The sequence below is a fragment of the Palaemon carinicauda genome, chromosome 31, assembly GCF_036898095.1.
Source record: "Palaemon carinicauda isolate YSFRI2023 chromosome 31, ASM3689809v2, whole genome shotgun sequence".
Classification (NCBI taxonomy): Eukaryota; Metazoa; Arthropoda; class Malacostraca; order Decapoda; family Palaemonidae; genus Palaemon; species Palaemon carinicauda.
Genome location: NC_090755.1, coordinates 33758563 through 33770864, shown reverse-complemented (window position 1 = coordinate 33770864; position 12302 = coordinate 33758563). Strand labels below are relative to the sequence as shown.

At 40.7% G+C, this 12302-nt stretch overlaps 1 protein-coding gene across 1 annotated transcript in view; it reads left to right on the top strand.

Annotated features, from left to right (window-relative positions):
- Positions 1-5893: 5893 nt before the first annotated feature.
- LOC137624393 (probable inactive protein kinase DDB_G0270444) overlaps positions 5894-12302 on the top strand; it is a 228653-nt gene continuing 222244 nt past the window's right edge. Inside the window, exon 1 of the mRNA XM_068355130.1 lies at positions 5894-5975. Within this exon, the coding sequence (XP_068211231.1) occupies positions 5901-5975 (75 nt within the window). The 5' untranslated portion in view covers positions 5894-5900. The remainder of the gene's footprint in view (positions 5976-12302) is intronic.

Sequence of the window (12302 nt, the reverse complement as noted above, 5' to 3'; positions counted from 1 at the left end):
AGACCAGCTGCTACTATGTCCAGTGAGGAGTCTGAGGGACTACTTGAAGAGAACGGCCGCAGTCCGTCCTCATGTGCGAGCTTTGTTTGTGAGCACAGGCAGGACTAAGAGGAGGGTCACCAGGTACACCATCTCAGCTTGGATTCGAAGGGTTATCCACCATGCCCTGAATCCTGACCCTCCTCCGTCACGTCGCCCTAGGGCCCACGATGTCAGGGGTATTGCTACATTCCTGGCCTTCAAGAGAAACTTCTCTGTGACGCAGGTACTTCAAGCTGGGGTCTGGAAGCGTCAAATGACCTTCACAGCCCACTACCTGCAAGACGTGACCCACAGGAGCCTCGATACGTTTTCTATCGGCCCTGTGGTGGCTGCACAACAGCTGGTCTAACCTCAGGCTCCTTTATGGACAAGTAGAAGTAGGTTGAGGGTGTTGTTACCCGGTTTTAGTCTGCGTGAATGAAAGAGTATGTCTGACCCTTACTTCTTTCTTCATTCTCCCCTCTCTTGGGGAAGCAGCATCCTGGTCTTCGCATAGCTGACCTCGACCTCTGCAGGTAACCCATGCTTCTTTGTGCTCCTAGTATTAAGCTTAATACTGTTGCGTCTCCCATACCCTGACGAGGTGGTATGGGGAACTTCGTATCCTAGAATTCCTATCTGAAGGTCTCAAGGTCAACTTCATAGGACGAGTCACACTCTCCTCCTCACACTGCTTATGTAGGCCACTCGTTTCTAGCGATGCTAGGAACTTGTGAGGTACAGGGGCTCCCTCTCTCTAGTGCTGCTCACTAAGGGATCGAGCCCCCGGGCAAGCCGAAGTCAGTAAGGCTGGGGACTTTCCACCCTTCCTAAGGGGTAAGTCACCCTCTGTAAATAGCGTGGTTTGTATTTCGGTTACGGAACAAATGACAAATTCGAAGATAATTTGTATTTTCCCTAACCATACAAACCTTAGCTATTTACACATGTGTGCCCGCCATCCCTGACCCCCAAGTCAAGTCCTACCTCTAAGTGAAGTGAAGCAAGTCACCGGTGTGTGGAGGGGGGAGGGGTAGCAAGCTACCCTTCCCCACCCCCCCGCTAACTGGCGCGGGGGTAATTAACCCTCGTTAAAACTATTGGCTCGTCATTTCAGCTGTGCTAAAAGGTAAACCCTTTGTAAATAGCTAAGGTTTGTATGGTTAGGAAAAATACAAATTATCTTCGAATTTGTCATATTAGCCCACTTCTAGTTAAGATGTTTCTGTAGATTAAGCAAGTGTCAGACAATCCACCCGAACTAACCTTTTGTTTCCGTGCGCTTGTACGCCTATTTTTATTGGCCGCGAGGTTTCAAATCCCCCCCTCCATCCCCTCATGACCCGAGATTGACCTGAATGAGGTCGGCCTTTCCAACGCTAACTGCTGTAATGGACACGCGTTGCCTATAGTTTTGCTTTGAGCGATGTTGAATTTATTACTCATATAGATCAGCTTAATGCATTGAGGACAATAAGGTTTTTAGACCTACAGGGCTTTACTCGAGTTACCCAGTATTTTTTCATTTTTTTATTTCGTGAAGGGCTCTTAGGGGATTTTAGGGGTCCCTGCGAAAAGTGTAAAGTTGGTGATGTTGCTCATATGCGTGATTGCCGCAATGTGCACACTGGCCAATACATATTTAATTGGAGGTGTAGGAACCGCAAGTGGCGCAAAAAATTCACATTGCGGCAGGGATCATTCTTCGAGCGCTCGCACCTCAAAGAAGGTGAGGTCATTTTCCTCACATGTTGTTGGGTTGAATGTTGGGATCAAGACAATGTTGCCGTGAAGAGGGAATAGCTTGCTTCTCACACTTATTGACTGGTTTAGCTTTTGCCGAGAAGTGTGCGAACAGGTTTTGATTTTAGACAAGAAAATTGGCGGACCAAAGCACATAGTGGAAGTGTATGAGTGTGTGTTTGGCATGAGGAAGTATAACATCGGGCAACGAGTCGAAGGAGCCTGGGTCTTCATATACCGTGAGCCCTCGCTACTTCGCGGTTCGACCATCGCGGATTCACGACTTTGCGGACTTTTTTCTTTAAATACGGCATCCTATTTCATCAGCAAACCACTATTTTTGGGGGAAACATCATTTTATTCTTGAAAATTGCTACTCTTTAAATAGTTAATTGCACATTAAGAAAGCGTGTACTTTTGTTTTTAAATTTCGGGTGTGTTTTAAAAATCGAGTATTGTTGACTTCTTTTTGTTTTACTTTTGGCTGTGATCAGATCAGCTGGCGTCTAGCTGCCGGTCTCAAGAATATGCACGTACGAAGTATTGTTTATACCATTTCTTAACTTATTGAAACCATCTATACAGTTGATATTACATAAGCACCAATGTGTTATAACCTATCATATTTTTTTGTTTATTACATTTAAAACAATCTCTCTCTCTCTCTCTCTCTCTCTCTCTCTCTCTCTCTCTCGTAAGAAATAAAACCTTAGTTCACATATGGCAACTTGACTTTAAGAATGAAATTAACATGAATATTGTTAGTTGTGGCGATCAATTTCTCGCTTCAGGAGGTACATGAAACAAAAACACGGCATTCGATTACAACAGCCGATTCTCTCTCTCTCTCTCTCTCTCTCTCTCTCTCTCTCTCTCTCTCGTGTTATACAATAATTACAAATAGATGAAGAAACCAAAATCGGTTTTCTTAGTGTCAATTAAATACAAAACTAAAAAATGATACCGTGTATACATCCATTTCAATCATAGCTTAAAATAAGGTATCCGATTTTGTCAGCAAACTACTATTTTTTAGGAAACACCATTCTATTCCAGAAAACTTTTACTCTTTAAATAGTCAATTGCGCTATAATAAAACATGTACTTATGTTTTTATATTTCGGTTGTGTTTTAAAAATTGAGTATTTTTTACTTCTTTTTGTTTTACTTTTGGCTGTGATCACATCAGCTGATGTCTAGCTTCCGCTCTCAAGAATATGCGCGGATATGAATACACTAACAAAGAATTGTTTACTGTACACCATTTCTTAACTTATTCAAACCATCTATACAGTTAATATTACATAAGCACCAATGTGTTATAACCTATCATATTTATTATTTAGTACATTTAAAACCATTCTCTCTCTCTCTCTCTCTCTCTCTCTCTCTCTCTCTCTCTCTCTCTGTCACATCGAACGTAATAGCGGTAACTTAATTTTTCGATGACTTTAAAAATGGCCTAGTATTTTCTTCTTTTACCTTTTTTGCATATGGTGAGGTGGGTACAAGTTGACTTATAACTGAAGTTAGGAAAAGTATTTTGGATATGGAAAGAACAATTATCTTTCGTAACAGTTTAGAATTATCGTTAATTATCATTCTGTCATTAGCGGCAGTTTGCTATTGTGGATTAAACGCATAAGGAAATAAAAAGGTTTCCAGCTTTGCTACGAATTTAGGAATTTATATGGATACGATAAGTAAAATATTTGTAATAACAATGTTTACTAAATGTTTGTTACATCATTAGTTATCACTTTGAGCATGTGTGTTTAATGCGTTCGTTTGTTTATTATGATCGAAGATGGAGCATAAACATATGGAAGGTTTCCGTTTCAGGCGGCGTCATAAAGAAAAACATTATATAAATGGCATTCATTTCATTTATTTGGAAGTTCTAAGAAAAATTAAGTAAAATATTGGTAATAAGAAAGTCAACATATAATCAATACTTTGTAAGATTGCTGTCGATGCAAAAACTAACCTATACACAGATGTGTAGATGCGTCTGTTTCTTCGTTATGATTAGAGATAAACGTAAACAAAACATTGGTTGTCATTTATTATCATGCTTTTTGGCGTGTTTAGGAAACGCATGATATAAAATCGCCTTTAATATTTGTTCCTGTTTTAGTTTAGGGTACTGTAGTCCATGCATTAAGTGTTCTGTACATTAAAGGGTAGTTTGTTAACAGTACTACGTACAAGGGAAGGTTTTAAAAGTCTGAATATACATGTTGAATAAATACGGCAATATGGTGTCCCTACTTTGCGGATTTTCAGCTATCGCGGTCAGGTTTTGAACCTATCTACCGCGATAAACGAGGGTTCACTGTACCATCATTTTCGATTGCTGGAAAGGCTACGCCAAGGTCAAAGACTATGATTTTATTCATTTAACAGTTTCAACTACAGTGTTAATTTAGTTGATCCTAGATGACCCTACCAGTCTTTTGACTGGCCAGGCAGTACTACATTGGATCCTTTTCTCTGGTTACGGTTCATTTTCCCATTTGCCTACACACGCACACCAAATAGTCTGGCATATTATTTACATATTCTTCTCTGTCCTCATACATCTGACAACACTAAGATTACCAAACAATTCTTCACCCAAGGGGTTACTCCATTGTTCTCTAGTCTTGGGTAGTGCCATAGCCTCTGTACCATGGTCGGGCACACTATTCTATCTTATTTCTCTAAGTTTTGTTTTGTTAAAGTGTATATAGTTTATATATGAGATATTTATTTTAATGTTGTTACTCTTCTTAAAAATTTAATTTTTCCTTGTTTCCTTTCCTCACTGGGCTATTTTCCCTATTGGAGCCCCTGGGCTTATAGCAATGTGCTTTTCCAACTAGGGTTGTAGCTTAGCAATTAGTAATATAATAATGGTGGGTTCTCAAAAGGAGTCTGCTACCAAGATTTGGTACCCAGAAAAGGTTGTACGACAGCTATTTCACGGAGTACTGTATCAGGAAGCGATGCATAGAGAAGTCCGTATGTCCGTTCAGGGCCATTTTACAGTCTTTTTGAAAGCTGTAAAAAATTTTGTTTTAATATAATAATTTACCGGTTTTTGCTACGCTGTATGGCCTTCAGGAAGAACGTGTCAGTGGCGCAAGTGGTAAGGGTCGTAGTAAGGCCGTCTCAAATAAGTCAGCATGAGTTGGTAGATTAATATCTTAGGCTAACGGGACACCTAGCCATCCACAATGATACATACACACTTTGTTTTTCGTTACAGTCTACATCTGATAATCCTCATAGGAAAATTAGGAGATCATACACACCAAAATAAGACGACGTTGAATAATCCGGCCAAGAAAAATTAGACAGGAAAAAGTAATAAAATTGAATTAATACCCTCCCGTAGCAGTAATCTAATTCCAGGATCCACTAATTGCTAACTACGCTTGCATCCCGAAAAAGCAGAATGGTTTTAACAGATTAATTTAAAAAAATGAATAATTAAACGTTAATGACAATTGAAAATGCTCTAACGTTATCTTTAGCACAATCACACACAAATCCTGATCATGCCATATATTTTCTTTACTTCAACTATTTGATAGATTCATTCTTATTTTTTCACTGTTAATGTTAACAATTCTCTTAGCTGTGAGTTGCTTCCCGATTGGGTTATGGGAAAAGGATGTCTCGGATTCATATGTATTAATAGATGCGAGAAATCGTATCTATATCAAGGCATTAATCATTGAATACTCTGCCCGCTTATCTATAGGCATTGCTGAGCGTTCGATCTTTCAAGAAATCATATACAAATCTCTGATACACCTGAAAAGTGTTTAAATGCAATATTAAAGTGCATAACACATTTTCATACACACACAGCTAGCTTACAATCATCATTTTCTTCATCATTTTGAAAGGAAAACACTTTATCTTTCAGTCCATTTTGGTAATTCCCATTGCTGTTTGATAAACTGCACATAAAAGGCATTTGCCTGCATTCCAAAACAAAATTTTTTTTGGATTAACAGCAGAAAACTGTTTAAGAAACTAGAGCATGACCCCTTTACTCCCAGCCTATAGTAGCAGTGTGAAAGCACTACTCGTTTCATGTGGGAACCTCTACATACGATCTTAATTCATTCCAGGAACTGCTTCGTATGTTAAAACAATTGTATGTTGGAGCAAATATTCCCATAAGAATATGCAGGAGGAGACGGATGATCGGCGAGAAGGTAAAGATGGTGACTTTAAATAGAAAAGTCCTCTATCTACTGTATTTCTGTTTCTCTCTAGACAAAGAATTAACATGCTCTTTAAATAAATTCTCTCTCTCTCTCTCTCTCTCTCTCTCTCTCTCTCTCTCTCTCTCTCTCTCTCTCTCTCTCTCTCTCTCTCTCTCTCTCTCTTCACTGTTAGTGTTAGAGATCTCTAATAATTTTTCCTGAGAGAGATTGATTGATTGGTTTATAAATGCAAATGCACTACGCATTAGGAGACAGACGATCGACGAGGAGGTAGAGATGGTGACTGTGATAACGTACTATAACTTACTCTTTACTTACACTACGGAAAATTAAACCTAACTTAGCTTATTTATTTTTTTTATTATTTCTTATTATTTGCATTTGTTTTTCTTTTTGATTTAATTAATTTTGATCACTTTCAGTGATGATGAGTTAAGTATGTTATCGCAGTCACCATCTCTAGCTCCTCCCCAACCGTCTGTCTCCTATTGCGCAGCAATTTCTACACGTGTATGTGTGTGTGTGCATACGCTCACGAGTGCGTTTGTACGTTACCAATGATACACAGTGTTAACAACGTTACAAAGGCATTGCTAACGATAGCAATGGTACGGTAATATTATCATGTGTATTTTAATGAATTGTTCCATATACATTTTGCACAATATATAAAAGGGTACAGAACCTAACAAACCAACCTAACCTAACCTAGAAGTTAACAGGTCACAAAACACATATAATGACTTTTGTTGAATGACTTACCTTTATGAAGGGGACAGCGAAGTTTGTGGGTCACAGGAGGGTGAGACTGCGACTTAACTCCTATGGCTGGCATGTGGATGGTTGTGGTTTATCGGGTTCTTGTGGGTCTAGGGGGTCCATTGGCTTTTTCTCTATCGGAGGGTAGAGGCAACTGGCAGTAAGGAAGAAGTGGTGCAATAACATATGCTCTGGGTAGTAGTGGGTAAAAAAACCTGGAAAAATATTCTTTGAAATATTCAGTCTTTATTCCAGGTCTCTGTACCCACTCCTTCACTTCTTTCCACTTCTCTCCACTTCTCTTTTGTGTATGGATGGTTGGGTCTTGGGGGTCAACGAAATGTTCAGAATGATTAACAGTTTTATGTTCCTAACCAATTTTAGAAAGAGTTGTAGACAGACCACTTATCACTAATAATTACAGTACCAGGTTTGATATATTTCTGGATTAGGGGAATTAGAGTTGCAGAATCATATTTAGTAGAGGGGGGGAACTAAAGGGATGATGAAAAATTTCTTGGTTTCACGTTCAATACCCGAGACCCATATGGCACTTAAAGGTCTACCACGGTTGTTTTTAGCTTTTCCAAAATGTGATTCATCTATTTCAACTCTTACTCCGTCACCACCAATTGCCTCTTGATTATCGATATCGATACAGAGGGAACACCACCGTAGCGTGATGCTACAAATTAAGGAATGGCCGCCAGAGGGAATTGGCGCGGTTGTGATACGATAGTAGTAGGGGAACCAGGGTAACCTCTAATGCGGCTACCCTTCTCATTCTGCCACCTATCCCTCTCGAAGCGTAAAGGCTATTCGGGGTGCAGATTGCCATGTGGCGTGTCAAGAATACGTCCCCTGATTATATACGATATCTTTGAGAGTAAATCTTAAGGTTACTCGCGCCAGAACTTAGAATTCTGTGAAACCTTTGGTTTGATTCTCTGGGAGTATCACTGTACTCATATATACCCCTGGGAAGCTACTAAAGGAACCTTCCATCAGGACGTCATGGCCATCTCACCCAAAAATAGATTTTTCGCTTCGCTCAAAATCCGTTTTATAAGCAGTAACAGTCTAACCACACCGACGTTTCTTTTTGGTTTTAGGTATCTTGGTTTCGGTATTACAGTAAAAAACGTGAATGTCTTTCCTGTAAGGGAGAAGGGAACGGCACTTGGGGCACTGAAAACGTTGAGGTATTACATTGTGTGCTTTAAGGAAATTATCAACATTGGAAGAAAAATCATAAAAATCACCATGGAATTTAGCAAATGCTTTTAGGTATGGAATACTGCAGCCATTACAAGTTTCTATAACTTCCTCCATCGCAAAATTAAATCTCACTTGAAATGACGGACACTTTTCTAGGTCAAAGGTTTCCAGGGAAATCCCTAGCTGGTGGGCAAGCCCCGGGGACCCCCATCCTCAGGTCACAACCACTAGTTGGACCCCCACTCCCCAGGTCACAAACTAAAAGTAAATCACAAATAATTCCTTAGATTATGAAAAACTAAATCTAAATTAATTCCTTACCCTATTGACTGTCTCCTTTGGGGGGGGGGATCTTTACAGAACCTTTGCTGTATAAAATGTGCTGGCCTTCTCTAAAATTAAAAATTAAGTCAGAATCGGATCTTTGAGGCATAATTTCGCTATTATTTTTTAATTTCACATGAATAAAAGCCTTAAACTATACGGAGAGCTTTTCCGCCATAATCAATTGCTGCCATAAATGAAATTACACTAAATTTTGAAATAGATTGATGTACTTCCCTCAAGTTCCCTCGTGGAGACGTCTTTTACGTGATGGTGGTTAATTTGAAACTGAAGGGGAAGGTGATAGAAAAACATCCTGGATCTTAATAAGAAGTACTTGCAAGCCGTTAATTAGTTTAAAAGAACCACCTGACAAATACGTCATTGTAAATGCACAGAAAGCTCCCTAGCCCCTATTGAACACAGGGAAAAATACCAAACTAGCCAGCACTCGTCCATTTCTCTTTGCAAAATCCAGTTTCGCTAGAAATTAGAGTATCATATATTTACCCATAGTAGCAACGATACAATGTTTAATCGCGAGTGAAGCGAGAATACAGTACCTCAAAACAGAAACCACTAAAATATTAGCTCAATTATTTATGGAGGCATTTGTGGTTTTATATATACTGCATGAACAACTCCATAGAATGAGATGGAGAGTCATGTTTTGTACTATTACTCGGTAGTTGACCCACCATAACTCGAATACAATGGCTTTCCACCAGAAATCATTATAAAAAAAACGTGCAAAACACCTATAATCACACCAGATATCTGCTTTTTAAAGCCATAAAAGAATTTTAATATAAAAATTTACTGGTTTTTGTTTGCGTATGCTGGCTTCGCTCTCGATTAAACATCACTGCTCCTATGTTTTGGCAAGCGGAACATGTTTTTCTGTGCACATTAGTCCCATGGGCCTCTATTTTGACATTGATTATGAATTATAAGAACTTAGATTTAAATATCTGGGTTATTATTAGGAGCCATTGTAGTAAAATGGTTTTGGGAAAGTTGTGTTTGTTTAAAAAAAAAAAAAAAACAATATTAGGACATTGGAACTGATATCTAATAGATCTTTGTAAATACACTTTTTCAATATTAATCTTACCCGATGATCATGTAGCTGTCAACTCTGTTGCCCGACAGAAATCTAAGGTCGGGATACGCCAGCGATCGCTATACAGGTGGGGGTGTACACAACAGCGCCATCTGTGAGCAGGTACTCAAGTACTTCTTGTCAACAAGAACTCAATTTTTCCTCTGTCGTGCCACAGGCAAGACCTACTAAATACGCCGTCCCTAACTGGATTTGTTTTCACAACGTTTTGGTGAAGTACACTATTCCAGTTTTGAGCTTTCGCTATGCAGGGGTTTTATCTTCATTTCAAAACTTGAACTCGTTTTGGATAGATTTAATTATGGTGACGAAGAGATTAACTTTCCATTTATTATAAACTTATAAAAAATTAATTTTTGTTTGTTTATATGCGACCTTTCCTAATAGTAGGCGGTCCTTACTTGGAACCGAAGTTAATTAACATTGAGCCCGTCATATCGTATTTCCTTTTAAGAATTTATATTTTTTTTTTTTTTTAATTTTAATGTTTTTGAAAGATTTTCTTTGATAGTCTCGTACTGTTTTCAAAGATGAACTAACGTTTAGTTTAGTCTCCGCAGTTGTTGACGTTCAGAACGTTCAACATGCGCTCTATCGTTACGATAGAGAGAGAGTATTTCACGGTTTCACGTTGCAGTAAGAGTAAACCGATTCTAGCGTTTCGTTCATTCTTAGCTTAAATGGTTTTAATTCTAATAAAGGAACTTTTTATTTGGGAAACTTTTCAGTTTTTTTCCTTTAACAAATAATATGTTTTAACGATATATAATTGGGCTCATCTCTCAGGTTCTAAGTCTAGAGAGAGAGAGAGAGATAGAGACGGAGGGAGAGAGAGGAGAATAAACGTTTCGTTCAAGCGGGTAACGTTGTTCTCGTTTTTTACTCTTCTCCCTAGTCGCTATAGGGGAAGAAGGTAAAACGTTTCTAGAGTTTTATTCTTGTTCCCAGGCTTTATGCGGTGAGAGATTTTAAACGTAGTTTATTTGATCTAGTGTTTAGTCTCTTTTCCAGCCACTGAATTCTTTATCTTTCATTATGTTTTTCTGTTGCATTGTAAAACTGTTTTCGCAATTACTACCTTTTAATGAAGGATAGGATTGCGTGTTTCAGGTACAAATCACTTAAAGTTTCGAGTTCAGTGAAATAAGTGCAAACAGAAAATCAAAAGTGATAAAGTGATATGCGCAAAGTGTTACAGTGTTGCGTTCGAGGGTTCGTCTGTTCGTGCCAGTTGTTCACCTAGTCCGATACCTCTTACAAGCTCCCAAGCCCAGGGGAGAAGTAATGTCGAAGGACTTATGGGTTCCACAGGCCTTGATCGACGAACAGACGTTTCCCTCCGTGGTTTCGGGTGTATCTACACACGTTGCCGACGTGATCACCCCACCCACACAAAGATGAGAGAGCCCTTTTTTCCTCGTCGGCGGAAGAGGTTTCTCGCAGAAACCATGGACCAAATCTTGCAGCTTTTAAGTGCAAGTCGGTCCCTTCCGCGCAAGTCCAACGGCCTAGGTGTAGCCACTGGGTCAGTTCGGACTCGCTGCAGTCTTCGACGACTGCACACCTTCCGAGAGAGGCAAGGTGGTACCGCAACAGGCAGTAACTCCGTCTGTTGCCGCACCAGCTGTTTTAGACCCTCTGTCACAACGGACAGTAGCTCCGTTTGTTGCCGTCTTTTATAGACCCTAGTGGTCCATGCTGCAGATATGCAGTCTCAGCTTGCTTCCTTCATGCAGGAGTATCGTGCTGAGAAGGTTGACACTGCACCTGTTAACCTACAACCTGCCACGGTTGTGCGCTCAGCAGATACTGCGGCTGCCTGCTCCCACACTCCACCTGTGAGAGCTCCACCACCGATGCGCAGTCGACCCTGCCAGACGCATGTTCATGCTGCACCCTCCGTTGACATGCGTGAGCTACCGCATCAGCAGTGGGAAGGTGCTGTCAAGCTGCCGTGTTTTGCCACAATGCGGCATGCTCCGCAACCCATGGCAGTCCCTCCCACGCACCAGCACTCCGCTTTTGTTGTTGCCAGCTCCCACACTCCGACTGCGGAGAAGGTTGACGATGCACCCGTTGGCCTACTGCCTGCCACGGTTGTGCGCCCGGCATGGCTGCCTGCTCCCACACTCTTGTTGTGAGAGCTCCTCCACCCATGCGCAGTCGACCCTGCCAGACGCATGCTGACTCCCACAGACACACGGAGCTCTCCGTTGCCGTGCGTGAGTTACCACAAGCTGCCGTGTTTTGACACGGTGTGTCAGCCTTAGCAACACTCTGTGGTTACCGCCACTCGCCCGCAGCAAACTAGTCAGTCAGGAGTTGAGGCTTCCCCACACAGCTTTGGTTGTTGCCAACTCACAGACTGTCTGACAGTTACATGACATTGCCTTCTGGTGTGCTACTAATACACCAGTGCTGTATGTCCTCACGCACCTGTTGGGGTTGACAGTTCAGTTTTTGACAGTTCACAGACTGTCAAGCAGTTTCATAACGTTGCCTTCTGGTCTGCTGCTTATGCACCAGTGAAACCCTCACTGAGATAACCTAGCTTTTCTCGGACATGGTTCCTGTAGATGAGAAAGTGCTGTTCTCCCTCCTTCTGATATTCCCTTGAGGACTCTGTCATTTGGAGAGGAGCCTTAAGCTGCTTAGCCTCCTATGGACTTTAATTAAAGCATAACATGCTTCCAGGGAGGGTAAATGGTTCCGCTTCTGTCGCTAACCCCGTCTGTTGCCACACCTGCTCCCATAGACCTTGGGCTTTGTTGCAAGACATGCAGTCCAAGCTTAGTCCTTGATAGAGGATTTTTTACGTAGAAGAACCTTCTTGCCAACGACCTTCCTACCGGTTGGTTGTACGCCCTGTTGACGCTGAGGTATCCTACTCA